The sequence below is a fragment of the Lissotriton helveticus genome, chromosome 1_1 (assembly GCF_964261635.1).
Source record: "Lissotriton helveticus chromosome 1_1, aLisHel1.1, whole genome shotgun sequence".
Taxonomy (NCBI): Eukaryota; Metazoa; Chordata; class Amphibia; order Caudata; family Salamandridae; genus Lissotriton; species Lissotriton helveticus.
The window spans coordinates 376,549,277-376,567,352 of record NC_136057.1 but is presented as its reverse complement, the minus strand read 5'-3'; the positions used below and the strand labels follow the sequence as shown (position 1 = coordinate 376,567,352).

Sequence of the window (18,076 nt, the reverse complement as noted above, 5' to 3'; positions counted from 1 at the left end):
GATTTCCCTGACAGTCTCCTTCTCTTCCCACAGGTCAAAATGATATATAGGTCCACGGTAGCCCGATTCACCACTTAGGGCTGAAAAACAGACAAGAAGTTGTTCAACATCCATATAAAAAACTAGATCACAGGGACGATCTAATTCTCACTCTAGAACAAGAAGATTCAGCACAAGGCCTAGCAGGAAGTCACGATCTCAACATAGAACACATACTCTTGGACAACTACTTCAACAGCCACCTTTAGTTTACGCTCTGACTCAAACACATCTCCAGCAAAGATGTCAACAGTTGATGACCTTACCGCATTTAATGATGTGTTAATAACAGGAGCAGCAAAGTTAAGCATTGCAATGCCCACTCCTACTACATGAACCTTGATCATTTTTGAAACTTTACATTAGAGGATATTATCAAGACCTCTCCTTCCTCTAGTTCCTGGTCTTCTTGAGCGTGCAGTGTAGTTATTTCTTACACCTGCAGCAATGAGATCTGTTCTGTCTAGGCTCTTGAAACACAAACCAAATGACCAGGGCCCTCTGTTCCTTAGATCAGATCCTCCTCCATATTTAGTCATTGTAGCCTCAGCAAAGAAGTAGCAAACAATAGCTTCTTCTGTATCACTGGATAGAGAAAGTACAAAGGATGGAAAATGTGTGGTACATCTGCTTCCACTATGATAGCTGCCAGCTGTACTGCTCTTTTGCGAGAAATAATCGATCTCTTTGGGAGTTTCTCCAAAGGTTTACTGACACACTTTCTAAAGAGTACAAACAAGACTTTTAAGAAATCCTTAATGAGGACTTTCTGGTATCAAACTAATTAGTTGGGGCAGTGGTGCATACATCAGATATGCCTCGTCATGGCTACATCCATGGTATTTGCCCTAGAAGATGCTCATGGCCTAGGCTAACCAGTCTTAAACTTGAAGTGCACGAAAGAATCCTGAACTTCACTTTCTCAGGGAATACATTCTTAATATCACATGCAGATGACAGAATGATGAGTATGAAAATTGAGCTAGACACACTGAAAGCTTTGGGCTTAGAACAGAGGAAAGCTTTTAGAACCTGATACAGGCCCCATGGTAGACGATACTACCCTCAGAGATTTCAAACTACTCGTTGGTCTCATCACAAGCAACAATAGAGGCAATCTTATTTCCAATTTAAGACCTCTAGAGAGAGAGGAAGACAATAGCCTGTGAACTCAGAAAAGCCTCCCACTAAACAATGATTCTCTTCTTCCCCATCTCTATTAGTCAGTCCGTTTGGGGGGGGGAAGGGTGGTGTAGTTGGCCACTTTCCAGAGTGACCTCTTATTACTGCAGATAAAGGGGTCTGAATATTGTTCAGAATGGATGTTCTGTTCGTATCAAGTCCCTTATGTTCCACCAACCAAAATATTTTGCCTGTCAAGAAGACTTATTGCAAAAGGAGGTCAAAACTTATTACAGAAAAATGCAGTGGCAAAGGTTCTGATTCATAAGTAAGGATTGGGAGTTTATTCCCAGTACTTTTTGGTTCGAGATAAAGCACCAAACAAAGAGTTCAGGCCACTTCTCAATCTCATAGTACTGAACCAGGGCATAAGAAAAGAAAAAATCAGGATGCTTGCCAAACCATATCTTTCCTCAACTACATCAAGAAGACTGGATGTGTGCAATAGATCTTCAAGATGCCTTCTTCAACATCTGATAGCAAAATATTGAAAGTTTCTCTCATTTATAGTAGGCTGTAGGCATTTTCAATACAAAGTCCTACCTTTCAGACTAGTCCGTGCCTCAAAATGTGCGAAGTATATGGCTGTTGTTGCAGCACATCTAAAGAGACAAAAGATCTTCATCTACCCTTACCTTCATGACTGATTAATAAAAGGAACATCCTCAGAGGAGACTTTGAAGCTTTTTCATATAAGCCTCAGCGGTTTGACCAAGTTGGGTCTTCAGGTGATCCTCCGGAAGTCTACAATTCACCTGCTGCATAGAAAACACTACCTTGGAGTGATAGTAGATACCTAGTTTGTAAAAGTGTATCCTTTGAAGTAGAGCCTATCATCAATCCAGCTAAAATGTTACAATCTTACAAACTCCTCACCTAACAACACAAAAAATAGGATCCCTATTGGGGGTCGGTGGCCCCTTGCATTTTTCTGGTTCCTCATGCCAGGCTTCATGTGAGGCCTTTACAGCAACGTCTAGAGGACCAGTGGTACCAGTTCTCGGACAGCTGGGAAGAAAGAAACTGACTCTTACTTGATCTGCTATTCAGTCACTTTGATGGCAGGACAACCTGAAGAATCTAATGAAAGTGACCTCATTCCATCAGGGTCTCCCTATACAAACTCTAGTCACAGACTCCTCTCTTCAAGGACGAGAAGCTTAAATGAGCCGTTTAAGGACCCAAGGGTTATGGTCAGACAAAGAGAAAACTTACCACATCAGCCTGCTAGAGCTTGTTGTATGGCGTTTTAGGATCCAAGCAAAATTTCCCGATTCATGCCCTTATATAGGTACAATTCACATTGCCCTAATATAAGTATAGAAATCATACCCATATTTAGATATAGCCCAAGCAGTCCAAATACAGGCATGGCAACTTCCACCCGTACCAAAACGTCACAACGATTTCTTGGAAAATCGGCTTAAGCAGACAGGGACCTCCCCTTGCTTGAATATTGAGTTGTCCAAGAACTCATGGAGTTTACAAAGAACTACCATTCCCTTGGGGTTCTTTCCTGACGTTAGTATGCCCAAATTTACGTCAAACTAGGCACCTTCAAGGTATAAATATGTCCTTGAAGGCTTCACTTGCTCTAGCAAGACACGGAGGTTCGGAGCAGTTCGTCTATCTACTTGCCCGACGCAGCTCGCTACAGCAAGTGCCGAAGGAAGCTGACGCACTGATCGTGAAGCTGTCCTTTCTCTCGCTGAGAATCCAACTCCAGTGTTTCCAAGCTCCCCTCGCGGGGTGTTGGGAAATCGAGTCCCGAGACAGAGATACCAAACCTCCTTCATTGTAAACTAAGGTATGGAGCTGATTAGACCCTAAGAGAAATCTTGGATAGATTCTTGGCAAAGAAAACTAAACCTATGCTACACCACACTTACTTCTTCCCTCGTACCAGACTTGGGTTAGGTACATTGGGGTAGGCGTATTTTAGAAGCACCAGTTGAGTACTTTTAGCCTTTGTTATTTATGTATGTATTTCTACATGGTTTAGAAACCATACAATGCTTTTACAGTATTTTATAATTTTATTCTCGCTGTACGCATTATACTTTGCAGCCTGCATTACGATTGTAGCAGTTCACTTTACTTGCACGAGAAAGAAGACTGTTCAATAAATCCTTTTATTGAAAACGCCAGTCTCTATTTCTCTGCACCTCTGATGAAACGAAGCATGCACGATTGACTGAGTAAAATATCTATCTATTGTTTCCACAAATCTGAACATATGTTTATTCTTGGGGAAACAAAGTTGTCATGTTTATGCGGTTGTCAGAAACTAATCCCTTCTTGTGAATTCGAGAAAGTTTCTAGTGACCTCTGAGCTAGCTGGCACTCACAATTAAGTTTAGTATATTCGATAGAGACCTAGTCGACATAAGTCCTACGTCAAATCTATAGGATATATTATTCCAATGGGCAGAGCCTATTGGGACTATAGGAACTACACTGCAAGCTGAGAGCCGTTCAGCTGGCTTTGAAATCCTTTCTGATTCAATCACAACAACTTCTCTGCTTATTCAGTCAGATAACACAACAACAATGTACTACCCAGACTAGCAGGGAGGGACACATTCAAGACCTCTGTCCCTCGAGTGACAAGCCATATGAAAATGGCTGCTTGCAAGGAGCTTAATAGTCACAGCTGTCCAAATCCCAGGTATTCAAAACTTGGAAGCAGAATCCCTTATACGAACTTTCCAAGAAAATCATGACGGGGTTCTAAACGACGAAGTTGTGGAGGCAATTTTCCAAGATTTAGGATATCCTCAAATAGACTTGTGTAATGAGGCAATAAACAAAAAATACCAAGATTACACCTCCAGATTCTACTAGTCAAGGTGGAATGGGAATACCCATTTGATAGATTGGTCAACAAAATTTCTTTATGCATTTCCCGCAATCCCCCCTCATACCGACAGATCGGATCTAGTTTCAATCGTCTAAGACAGAATGATAGCACTTGAATAGCCTTGTTAATGGTGGTTCACGGATCTCCTTCACCTATACGAGCGCCCACACAAGAGCCTAACGAGCAGAACAGATATGGAGAACAAGTTTGGGGGGCAGATCAGGCACCCCAACTGTCCTGAACTTAGCGGCCTGGCTCCTGAATTCCTGAAATATGGTAATCTAAATTTACCACAAGATTGCATGGACATTTTTCGAGAAGCCAAACGTCCTTCCACTAGAGAACCATGTGCCTGTAATTGGAACACATTTTGCAGGTGGTGCATTTAAAAGAGCTATGATTCAGCCACTTGTCAAGAAAATGTGTTAAGCCCTTAACTGCTCCATCTAGCATTTTTATGCTTATAATGTCTTTCTATTAAAGTTGATCTTGCTGCACTAACTGCCTATAGAAAATCTCATTCACAAACCTCCTTCTTTAGAATGTCTGTGGTTAAGGATTTCTTAAGAGCATTAAATACGTGCTACCTCCTGTTAAGTCTCATTCTTTCTCTTATGAAATTAACATTGTACTATATAAATTAATGGGACCCCACCCCTCTGAACCCATTCAAAGAGCCTCCCTGCAAACCCTTACATGGAAGGTAGCTTTTGTAGTTGTTATTATCTCTGAGCCAATCCAAAGTGTTACCATTAGCTGCAGTTTTAACCCATCAGATTACACCCAGACCTGTTATATAGATCAGGACGAGAAACGCTGTCAAATTACCAACTTGACTTGTAGAGATATTAAAATCCCCCATGATCACAAGAGAAGATTGAAAATTAGAATAGAACTAATTAAGTAAGTAAAGTCTACCTTAAAAGAGTTCAGGTTACCAAGTGGCCGTGAAGTAATTTTAGGGTCTAGTGAGCGGTTAGAGGCCACAACTTCAAAGGAAGGCTACATGACTAGGAGGAGTTTCTGAGCTCCCAGACTTTTGTGTACAGTTGAAACTTCCACTTTATTAGGATTCGTTGGATTCTCTAGGACTACTGTACTATTGTCCTTCAAAAGAAGGGAAACAACATCGACCAAGAAATGGTCCTTCTAACAATAAAAAAGAAACATATCCATGCACCACATTGGTGAACATCAGCAGATCTGATTTTTGTGTGCTCCAATATAAGGTTTTTCAATCTTGTTCCTGCTGGCAATGAAAGGGTAAATAGCGTCCTTTTTATGTAAGACCTTCGGGATTGCAAAAGTTAATTTGGTTTAATCACTTCTCCAGGGGGTGTAGCAATGTTCCAAAGAGTAGGGATAAGGCAGCATGGCAGCCCACATCCATACAAAAGTATGGGTTCCTGCTCACTCTGGAAGTAGAGTGTCAAAATGCATGGTTACTTTAAAATGAGTGTCCTCCGACTAGGGGTTATCAACAAGATGGTGAAATCTCCAGTCGATCTCACTCACTGATTTGGGTTTTATCAGTCCCACAATATATACCACCATCACCCACATGGAGCCCAATTGCCCTGGTGCTATCCCTCACACAGGACATAAGGTGGTGGAGAGTGCTATCATCTGTTCACAGTGCAATGTTTTCTCTGTCCAGTCTACCCATAATCACATTTTCCCTCTATCCATCCTCTGTCCTCTAGCAACCTTCTTGCATCTATCCATCCTCTATGCTACACACCCAACCCCCATTCCCCCTTAATTTTTGTTAATTGTGAAACACTTGCTACTTCCTTACTTATATTAAATTATTTATATCAATTTTAGTTCAGTATTGAATGATTTCCAACAGCCTTTCCACAATGGGGCATTCTGAGGTCTTACAAGTCAAATTTAATTTGGAATATTATTCCATTCTTTGGCTATGTAGCCTTGGCCTACCAGAACCAATACCCTGAAGTCTCTTCTCTTCCATTGACATTGAAAAGTTCACTGTGGCTGATCTTGGACAGCGCTAACTTCCACCTTTCTTTTCCGTATGTGCTAGACTATGGAAGAACAGTTGGCACAGGCCCACCGGCTTTCTGACATGTACCGAGAGCAGTGTGTTTCCATGGAAAATGAGTTGGCTCGCATCCGTGAGGAGGGGGATGTTGGAAGAGAAATCTTTCAGGTAAGGAAATCGCCCATGGTTACTTGAAATTGTATTAGGTGTGAGAAAAGCATGAGGGTCTATTTCTCTTGTAAACATGTGAAAACTTGTTAACACAGGGAGGTGAGTTATTGTCCATCTCCTCTTAAAACTCTTTATTTGCCTTTGACACCTTTGTGACAAGCAACCTTAGCTAACATGGGTGATATCCAAGGATTTCATGGTCATTTTTAAACAGTATAAACCAGTTTGTCTTAACCTGTGGTCTGCGGACTCCTGGGGGCTGCAATGCCTACTTAAGGATTCTGCACTGGTGATGTAGAATTTGCTGGTTAATTAACAATGTAGACATAAATAAGCAAATTAAAAATGTAAAGTTTTAAAACACTTCGTAATGGAATTTGAAATGGAAGCTAAACATGATATACTAGTCTAGCACATTCTCTTCCAGGAGATACTCATCAATAGTCAGAAGCACTGAATAATCCCCGCCCACGTGCGGGATCCCATAGCATATATAAAAATACATATATATGTGTATGTTTAGGCAAACAAGTACAGAGTAGTTCTAAAAACATACATATATACATGTATACATACATAAATATGCAGCCTAAGGCCCTTCTAATAGGCTAATATGCCAAAATTACAAATATTTTTTTTAGAAAAGAAAATAATCTCGAATATAAACACTGCAACAGAATACATATGCTGTAATAGTGTTTCAACACAGCCCTTTATTTTCAGAAAAAGGCAAGTAATAGCAGGCAAGTAGCCCCTAGGCTGCATAACAGAGAAAAAATCACAGTAATAGAAACCATTGGCACCCTGCCTTTAAGGATTCTAAGAACCTGGACACCGTGCCTTTAAGACCTCCAGGAGCCCCCCTGCTCCCATGATGCACCACAGGTGACCGTTAGGTCAGTTCTTTAGTCCGGCTCCTTCCATGAGGATCCTGGAGCTTGAGCTCGCCTCTTTTCGACTATTTCTAGTCCGAATTTGTTTTTTTCTTCTTATATTCGGCATTTTTGACTGCTATTTGCTATTTTTAGTGAATTTCTGACTAATTAACATCTTTTTTTCCTGTCAAAAAGCTTTATTCAATATATGTCCTTACTGTGGGATGAAGATGGCAAAATCGGATCCACACTCTGTGTGCATCGTGTGTTTAACAACTTCACACAAGCCTCAGATATGCTACTACTGCCAGCATTTCTCTAAAAGGACTCTCCGTTATACAGAGAAAATAAAGCTTCCTGCCATGCTGGCGAGAATAAAGAGTCACTCTAAAAGTGGCCTTGGAAGCACTCCTGCTCCCAAAGAGCCCTCCTCTTATGAAGAATGCAGAAAAGGGTGTAAATCTACATCTCCAGCGTCAAAAAAGAAGCAGATTCCTGACTGTTCGCCATTGGCGTCGAGATCGAAGTCGAGTAAACAGGCAAAACATTCTTCGAGGGACAGATCGTCATCGAGACAGGAGCCTCTGTCGCCGAGAAGTAAGTCGACATTGAGGCAGGCTACTTCGGGCTCGAAGTTTGCTGGTCAGGAGACACGTCAGTCTATGTCGACAGTGAAACATCCGTCGACATGAAGACATCTGTCGTCGTCTAAATCTCCGCCTCCTTCTCGAAGGTCGGCATCGAGAGGTTCAACAGCTAAGACTCTACCACGAGCTTATAGGCTGATAGCGGCTAAGTCTCCATCGCCGTTGAGGCGTTCGACGTCGAAGATATCGGCTGCGAAGAAAGACCCAGGGCGATTGACATCAAAGACACATTACCGGTCTCGAGGAATATCGACGGCGAGGACATTTTCCCAGTCCTGAGGGCGATCGACGTCGAAGGGTCCGACGTCAAGGACATCGTGGAGGCTAGAGTCCTCAAGCACCTCACCAGAGAGCGTTTGACATCCAAGGTGGCACAATCCGGGTGGTTGTCAAGACATCGCTCAACGTCGAGAGAAAATGAGCCTGAGGTGGTCCAGATCAGCGTTGAGCATACGGTCGACGTCGAGTGGTCCTCATCTCCTGGTATCACTATCATCGAGGTGACGCCGGAGGAATCTCCAGTTCAAGCTGAGAAGTCTCCTCATGTCAATCTTCGCCTAAGTGGTTAGAAAGTATTCGACACTGGAAGGTGCCAGCGGCTACAACTAGTCGTAGAAGTCCGGGCTCGGATTTCTCCAGGACATATTCTCCTTCCAGACTGTCTGGTGGTTCTCTTCTAACTGCATCCACTCGAAGTAGGACTCCGAAAAAGGCCAGGTCACCTTCAGCCCGATGCTCATGATCTCGAGAACGTTTACGATCCCATTGTTCTCCTACACCTTAAAGGAAGAGAAGATGGTCACCATCCTGGTCTACTTCCATAAGGTCGTCTATCAGAGACTATTCTCCGACCTTGTCTGCAACGCCTCCATCCAGAGTCTCTCCTATTGTAGAGGTGCCACTAAGTTGAACATTGGTATGTCTACCCCAACAGTTTCTACATCTGTCATCTTTGAAACTCTACATCATAGGTCATTAGCGAGACCTTTGTTGCCATTAGTGCCAGGTCTTTTGGAACCAGCAATGCAGACCTTTCTTACTGGGGTCTAAGAAATACAAAGCGTCTGACCACGATCAGCTCCTTCTGCGCTCAGATCCTCCCCGGATTCGGTCATTGTGGCTGCTGCCAGGAAGGCACATTCTAATACGACTTCCTCTTCAGTCCCCCCAGAGAAGGACTCTAAGAACATGGATTCTCTGGGTAAGAGAATGTGCAACACTTCTGTTGCTGTTCTGAAAGTAGCTAGTGCTTCTGCTCTCAGGGAGATATGACCGGTCTCTCTGGGTTTCCCTGTCACGATTCACTGTGAATCTTCCAAAGGAAGATCAACAAGACTTCCAGGAAATTCTACAGGAAGGTGGTTTGGTAGCCAATCAGGTGATTAGTGCGGAAGCGGACTCATCTGATTTGGCTGCACATGGTTATGCCCACGGCATCTGCTCAAGGCGCTCAGCATGGTTGTGCATCACAGGTCTCAAACTGGACTCCCAATGGAGGATTGTGAATCTCCCATTTAATGGTTCCTCGTTGTTTGGATCTCACGCGGACGACGAAATGTCCAAAATGAAAACAGAACTTGACACAGTTAAGGCCGTGGGGTTAGAGAAGCGTAAGGAATTTCGAAGAAGGTTCCGTCCTTACGACCGACTGTCTTTTCAGCAGAGGGTTCAAACCCATCAGTGGTCCTCTCAGCAACAACACCAGTCAAGGTCTAAGTACCATCAGAGAAGACCTGGTAGAGGAAGGGGATCCACAATACAGTCAGCGTCTGCTTCAAAACAACCAGGTAATCAATGAGCGATGGCTTCCTCCATGCCCGTTAGCCACTCCGGTGGGAGGAAGTATCTTGTTTCCCCTGGCAGAGTGGAAAGCAATCACAAACGACAAGTGGATTCTGAATATTGTGCCGAATGGCTATTTGCTCAAATTCAAATCCCCTCCGCCATCAGTACCTCCATGAGACATGTTTCTTCAAAATCGCATGTTGTTGCAGGAGGAGGTCCACAGTCTTCTGCGAAAAAATGCCATAGACACTGTTTCGGTTCAACAAAAGGGACAAGGTGTATATTCCCATTACTTTCTGGTGCAAAAAGAGGTCCCACCAGAGAATACAGACCAATACTCTACCTGAGACTCTGGAACAAATTCATCCGCAAGGAGAAATTCCATATGTTAGTGCTGCACCAGATCTTCCCACATCTACTTCAGGGAGACTGGATGTGTGCTATAGACTTACAGGACACCTATTTCCATGTTCCGGTGTCCAGAAAACATCAAAAGTTTCTTTGATTCCAAGTGGCTCATCAACATTTCCAATTCAAGGTTCTTCCTTTTGGGCTCAAATCATCCCCCAAACTTTTTCAAAATGCATCTTCGTGGTGGCAGCTTTTCTTCACAAACGAAGAATTTTCATTTACCCTTACCTGGACGACTGTCTCCTGAAGAGCTCGTCACCCTCTCTGCTTCAGAGTCATCTAACGTACTGTGTCCAGCTCCTGAGTAAGTTGGGACTACAGGTCAACTTCAAAAAGTCAATCTTCAACCCCACCCAGCAGATTCTCTACCTGGGTGCTTTGTTGGATACCGTAAAAGCAAGCGTGTGTCCTTCGGAGGACAGACTATCCTCAAGCAGGCAGAAATGTTGCAATCTTCTCATCTCGCAACATCCCACAGCCAGATAAGTTTCATCGCTTCTGGGTTCAATGGCTTCATGCATTTTCAGATTGAACATGTGTCCTCTGCAGCAAGCGCTGAAGGACCAGTGAATGCAGATATCAGGTCTCTGGGAAGACCATGTGTTTCACCCTCAGTCAGCCAAGGATTCCATCAAATGGTGGATGAAACGCTCTCACCTAGTCAAAGGAGATCCTTCTTATCAGGACCCTCCTGTCCAGACAGTCGTCACAGACGCGTCTCTTCAGGGTTGGGGCGCTCATATGGGTCCTCTTCAAGTGCAAGGACTCTGGTCAGAGGTAGAGCAAGGATATCACATCAACCTGTTGAAGCTGAGAGTGGTACACCTCAAATCACTGCTCCCCTCTCTTCAGTCCAGCTCCCTGTTGGTTCAAACAGACAACACCACGAGGATGTATTATTTGAACAAGCAGGGGGGCACCAGGTTGAGACCTCTCTCTCTGGAAGTGCAGGCAATTTGGAAATGGCTTCTCGCAAGAAATCCAAGTATTGTGGCCATTCACCTTCCAGGAAATCTAAAGGTCCAAGCAGATGTCCTAAGCCGGGACTTCGTCGAAGCTCACGACTGGGTTCTCAATGACGAGGTCACGCAGGACATTTTCCGACAATGGGGAGTGCCAGACATAGACCTGTTTTCAGACGCGGTAAATGCCAAATGCCCCGTCTTCGCATCCAGGTTCCACCAACCAGGCTCACAGGGAAAATGGTCTCATACATTGCTGTACGCTTTTCCACCAATTCTGTTGATTCCCGCAGTGATCAACACATTCTACAGGTCCAACACCAGAATGATTCTGATAGCTCCAGAGTGGCCTCATCAGTGGTGGTACCCGGACCTTCTTCAGCTGTCAGACATTCCTCACAGGAGGTTACCATGTTGTCCAGACTTGTTGACCAAGAACGACGGGAAGATATTTCATCCCAGTCTATCATCCCTGAGATTGATGGCATGGCTCCTGAAGTCCTTCAGTGTGGACATTTAGACTTAACCTCGGAATGTATGGTCATTCTCAAGGAAGCCAAGAGACCTTCCACCAGGAAATCCTACGCTTTCAAGTGGAAGCGTTTTTACTTGTGGTGCAGGAACAATGGGCATGATCCAGTGCTGGGACAAGAGCAGGTGATCATGCCCTATTTATTACATTTGGCCAATTCTGGCCTGCTATTCTCTTCCATAAAAGTTTACTTAGCAGCGATCACTGCTTACAGAAGGTCTCCTACACAGGTGTCCTTTTTCCAGATTCCAGTAGTTAAAGATTTTCTGGGGGGGATAAATGTTTATCCACCAATTAGGTCTCCAGCGCCACCTTGGGAGCTTAACGTAGTTCTGGCTAAATTGATGGGTGCTCCTTTTGAGCCTATTCATAAGGCTTCTCATGGAAAGCTCATTTCCTAGTCGCCATCTCCTCTGCATGCAGGGTCAGCGAGATCCAGGCAGTGTGTTGTAAAGAACCTAATACTACTTTTCATGCTAACAGAGTAGTTTTAAGAACCCATCCACGTTTTCTGCCTAAGGTGGTGTTGGATTTCCATATTATCCAGATCATCACTCTGCCCACCTTTTCCCCAACCCATCCACTCCTCCTGAGAGATCACTTCACTCTCTTGACCTTAAGAGGGTTCTGAAGTTCTATCTGGACAAAAGTAAGGGTTTGAGAAACTCAGACTGGCTATTTGTTAACTATGGTTCTATAAATGCTGGGTCTATGGCTTCCAAAAAGTCTATTTCTAGATGGATTGTCCCTTGTATATGCTTCTGCTACCAACTAGCCAACAAGATCTTTCCAGACAAACCTAAGGCCCATTCTACCAGAGGAAAAACCTCTACCACGGCTCTCCTCAGGAATGTACCTGTTGCAGAAATTTGTAAAGCAGCCACGTGGCGATCTGTACACACTTTCACTCGCCACTACTGTTTGGACTCTGATACTCAGGCGGATACCCAGTTTGGGTAAGCTGCTTTGAGAAATCTGTTTGGGTGATCCTATCCATGAAATGTTGAAGTTGTAATATACTTATACTGCTGCTCGTCCGCAGGGAAGTGGGTATGGGCTTGCTAGTCTATTTAGTGCTTATGACTATTGATGAGTATCCCCTGGATGAGATGGGTAAGTTACTTACCTGTAATCCTAGTTCTAATCCAGGGGTATACTCCTCAAAGTCATAAGCTACCCTCCCGCCTCCCCGGACGAGTATTGGCAGTAGGGTATTGTTTTCAATGTTCCTACCATGATTCCTCTGTTGTTGTACACCATAAAAAAGAACTGACCTAACTGTCACCTGTGGTGCATAATGGGAGCAGGGGGCTCCTGGAGGGCTTGAGGGCACGGTGCTAAGGTTCTTGGAATCCTTAAAGGCAGGGTGCCAATGGTTTCTATTACTGTGATTTTTTTCTCTGTTATGCAGCCTAGGGGCTAATTGGCTGCTATTACTTGCCTTTTTTTCTGAAAATAAAGGGCTGTGTTGGAACACTATTACAGTATATGTATTCTGTTGCAGTGCTTATATTAGAGATTCTTTTCTTTTCTAAAAAATCCATGTAATTTTGACATATTAGCCTGTTAGAAGTGCCTTAGGCTGCATATTTATGTATGTATACATGTATATATGTATGTTTTTAAAAGTACTCTGTACTTGTTTGTCTAAACATACAGATATATATTTATTTTTATATATGCTCCGGGATCCCGCACGTGGGCGAGGATTATTCAGTGCTTATGACTTTGAGAAGTATACCCCTGGAAAAGAACTAGGATTACAGGTAAGTAACTTATCCTTACTTCATCTTTTAGAAACAACATTTTGAAAAGCTCCATATTTCCCATTAAAATTTGAGTTTTCACTTTTATTTTGTTAGTGAATTAATTTTTTTTCCATGACTTGTGTTTGTGTGTACTTGTTTCTGTATTTTTGTGTGCTGTTTTGAGATTCAAAACATTAAAATTGCTTAGATGGGGGTCCCCTACTTCCAATAATGATTAAGTGGGTGCCCACAAAATTCAAAAGGTTCGGAACTGCTGGTATAAACTATACGCAATCGCTCGGGTAGCTTTGCAGCCCATTGTCTTTCCCCACTGCACTACTCTAGACAGAGGTTTGCCATATGCAAATCCGTATTGACCTACTTCCTTGTGAGAACAGTCCATCCCAAACTGCAAGGCGAGGCCCCCTTCAGCAACCACCCCCCTTCAGGAAACGCATGCAACCACAGACCAGTTTTATCCTTGTTAGACCTCTTCAGTGAAGTATAATTTGGCGTCTGTGGAACAATAAACAAAAGAGCCAAGATTGGGCATACCCTTAACAACTGATGGCATTATGGAATGCGGTGATAGGAGGAGGGGGGGAATATTAAACCTCACTTTCCTGGCTGCCGCCTCTCCTTCGTCCTCTTATGTTCCTCTGGGATCAGAAGCAGGAAACACACAGGCTTCCCTAGGCCAATCACGATGCTGCTGTCACCAGCATGACGCAAACTCAAGGACTTCCCTGAACAAGAAACTCTCATTCTGAGACAGACGTTGGTCCCTTGCTCACTTTGCCACTAGATGCAAGCTAGCCTGGCTGATATGGGGTGTTGCCCCAAGCCCGTCTTCGCCCGTCATCGCCAAGACATCGCTTCTCGCCGGACCCCCTGGCCAATCTACCCGAGAACCCATCTGCTATGATAGAGACTCCCTTATCGCACTGAACCCTAGAAGGAACTGCAAGACTACATCGGGATATCTCGGACAGACCTACCTCCATTGTAAGTCCTGTCACTTCTCCACACCTAATCCCGGTCTGCCTAAACACCTCTCAGCTGTGCACAAACCTTCCCCCCTCACTATTTTAGAAACTCAATGTGAGGTCGCTCGGTAAGCACCACCAAGAGGTCAACACCCTGCTAATAGAAGAAAACCCTGACATTCTCTTCATTTGCGAAACCTGGTTGCAAGATGACATGACCAGTATTATCAACCTCGCGCTACCCGAGAGCTATCACATGAAATCAATAAACAGAGACACTAGAGGTGGCGGCATCGCTGTCATATACAGAAAGCAATTTCTGTGCTCATTTACTAAAGACACCATCTCGAACTGTGAAAGCATCTACTTCAAGATCACAGCAGGACCCCAGTTCTCACTGTCCGGCCTCTATATCTATCGTCCCCCCGGGCCTTCATCTAAGTTCATAGAATCCCTCCTCGAAGCAGCAAACTCCCTAGTCGTGAGCTCGGCGAATTTTACCATACTAGGCGACTTAAACCTCCATTTCGATCGGAACCAAGACCCCATTATTAAAAATCTTCTGGCCGACCTGTCAGCCCTACAACTTTGTCCCCTGATTCAGGATGCCACTCACCTGGCAGGCCATATCCTAGACCCCGTTTTCACCAATCTCCCGGAGACTCTAGTAGAGGTGCCCAAACTCATGGACTGGACGGACCATCACCTAATCAAATTTACTATACTGATTAAAGAAGCGTTCACCGGAGCTGAACCGTCCCGTCACCTCAAAAGAGCATGGCACAAACTTTCAACTAGTGACCTGCACGCCACCTTAGGTGAATTCCACCAAGATGCGCATATAAATATAGATACAACATATGCTGCATTCCACCAATGGATCACCCAAGGGTTAGACACCCTTATACCGCTTAAATGGACTAAGGGACGCAGCTCCCCCTCCAACCCTTGGTACAATAACACCTTGAAAGCCATGCGGAAGGACTGCAAGACAGCCGAAAGAGCATGGAGACGCGAATATAACAACAAAGATAAATCTGTTTACCGTCTCAAACAAAAGCTTTATCACAAAGCAATTTGCTCCGCTAGAGCCGCCTTCTATGCCGACGAGATCAACTCCAGCCCTAACCCCTCCAAAGTGGTGTTCAAACTTGTGGATGAGTTGCAGAGTAAGAGATCTCTCTCCTCTCATACCATGTCAGCACAACAATGTGAGGACCTTGCTTCCTTCTTTGTTGACAAAGTACAAAACATCTATAAATCCTTCTCGCACCACTTAGTCGCACCCCTCAACTCCCCTCTACCCACCAACAATGGCATCAAGCTGGAGCACATACCTGAAATCACCCAGGAAGGCTTGAAGGCACTCTGCAAGAAAGTCAAATCTGGCTCCCCAGCTGACCCCATGAGACCGGCCCACTTTATGGAATCTCTTGAATTCCTACTTCCCTCCCTAGCATCTATGCCGAACCTATCCTTCTCCTCGGCTACGGTCCCAACTGCCTGGAAGCCAGCATGGGTTTCCCCATCATTAAAAAACCAACTCTCGACCCCACCAAACTGGAGAATTTCAGACCCATCTCACTGCTCCCCTGGATATCCAAACTCGCTGAGGCCCACGTAAACATCGCTCTGTCCAAACATATGGACCTCAACAACACCTTAGATCCCTCTCAAAACGGTTTCAGGCCAGGCTACAGCACCGAGTCTGCCCTTTTAGCGACGTCAGAACATCTCCGGACGATCCTCGATGCCGGCCAAAGCGCTGCGCTGATCTTATTAGATCTCAGCGCGGCCTTTGACACGGTATCGCATAACATCTTATTGAATCGTCTGGACACCGCTGGTATTGCAGACCGTGCTCTAGAATGGTTCCGCTCCTTTCTGGAAGACAGGTCATTCCGGGTCTCAGTCCCTCCATTCCTCTCCCAGTCCCATACCATCGGACAGGGAGTCCCTCAGGGCTCTGCACTCTGCCCATCCCTCTTCAACCTAAATGTTCAACCTCTTGCGGCTGATGCAAGAGAATGGGACCTCTCCTTGGTGTCATACGCTGATGACACTCAGCTTGTTATTACTCTTACCGAGGGTCCCTCCACCTCTGCAGCAAGGTTCAGGGATGGGCTGGCAGCGGTAGCCCAATGGATGACAGACAATTGCCTCCAGCTTAACGCAGGCAAGACTGAGGTGCTGCTCCTCGGAAAGAACACCAGGCACTGGAACCAACACTGGTGGCCATCATCACTGGGCACCGTCCCACCCCCCAAATCTTTGGTTAAAAACTTAGGTGTGTGGATGGACTCGTCACTCAACTTTCAGACCCACACAAAATGAGTAGCGGCCACTTGTGTGGGCCTGATGAGGAGCCTCAAGCCCATACTCGGATTCTTTGAGCCCAAGGTCCGCCAAACGATCATCCAAGCCACAATTCTGTCCCGCTTAGACTACGCGAACGTCTTACTCCTGGGCGCCAATAAAGCAGAGATTGCGCGTCTGCAGCGCGTTCAGAACACCGCGGCAAGAACCTTGGTCGGACTCCCCCGCAGATGCTCAGCCAAAGCTACAATCCGTCAACTGCATTGGCTCCCTAACGAGTCCCGAATCAAGTTTAAAGCTCTCATCATGGTCTTTAAAACCCTTAAAACTGGACGCCCAGAAATCCTCCGGCCTCTCCTTACACCTTATGTGCCACAGCGCAATCTGCGCTCACTAGGGCAACAACTTCTGACGATCCCTCCCACAAAGTTGGCTCGCACTGGCGGACGCTCCTTCAGAGTGCTTGGAGCCAAACTCTGGAACGACCTCCCTTTTAGCATCCGTTCACTGGAAAATCTGTATGTCTTCCGAGGAGCCGTGAAAACCCACCTGTTTCCTCCCCTCTAGGGTCTTGCCTAGTTCTCTGCCCTCCTGGATGTTCTGTGGTTCACCTAGCGCCGGGACGCCCCTTTGCTGGGGCAGCTGTTGCGCTTCACCAAAGATTAACATAACATAACATAACAAACCGGTCCCAGGATGTCACCGGTCCCAGGATGTGAGTTTCTGGTCCAGGGAAGATTTGACTTGGCAGTTCGGTCTGGACTGTGCCCATGAGGCCCAAGGTCAAGACTGATTTGCATATAGCTGAGTCTGAACTGGGGTGGCAAAGTGAGCTAAAGAATGATAAGGGATTCAACCCTGATCTGTGACTGGGGGGTGAGTGTCTGAAAAGTTTCAGCGCTCCGTCCGTCATCTCCTTGTGTTTGCTTTGTTCGCCCTAAGTTGGCAGGGTATGCTCAGACATGGTCCCTCGCTCACTTTGCCACTGGATGCAAACTAGCCTGGCTGATATGGGGTGTTACCCTGAAACCGGTCCCAGGATACTTGTTTCTGGTCCAGGGAAGGCTTGTCAGTTCGGCCTGAACTGTTCCCATGAGGCACAGGGTCAAGGCTGATTTGCATATAGCCGAGTCTGAACTGGGGTGGCAAAGTGAGCTAAAGAATGATGATGGATTCATCCCAGATCTGTGACTGGGAGTGACTGGGAGTGAGTGTCTGAAAAGTTTCAGCACTCCGTCCATCATCTCCTTGTGTTTGCTTTGGTCACCAGCATGACAGCAGCTTTGTGATTGGTCTGAGCGCTGTGGTTCGGCGCTCAGACAGGGAGTAGGAGCCAGTGCACATTCTTCACCCGGGCTGTGAATTATGGTGGGGAACATGCTAAGTGCCCAATACTGTTTGGCTGCCCCAACTACTCCTTCCCCTGCTGGCTGTGACAACAGCCCAGACCCGCCCAGCAAAACTGCCCCGGAAAAATATAATGAAAATAACATTGTGTTATGATTTTATTTATCCTTTTTCCACTTTTTAAAGAGCAGTGAGGTGGCGCTCCTCTGC

The 18,076-nt window shown here is 45.2% G+C and overlaps 1 protein-coding gene across 1 annotated transcript in view; it reads left to right on the top strand.

The window, feature by feature from the left end:
• The window catches only part of CCDC77 (coiled-coil domain containing 77), a 280,750-nt gene that overhangs the window by 214,020 nt on the left and 48,654 nt on the right, over positions 1-18,076 (top strand). The window contains exon 10 of the mRNA XM_078673707.1: positions 6,129-6,254. Within this exon, the coding sequence (XP_078529833.1) occupies positions 6,129-6,254 (126 nt within the window). The remainder of the gene's footprint in view (positions 1-6,128; positions 6,255-18,076) is intronic.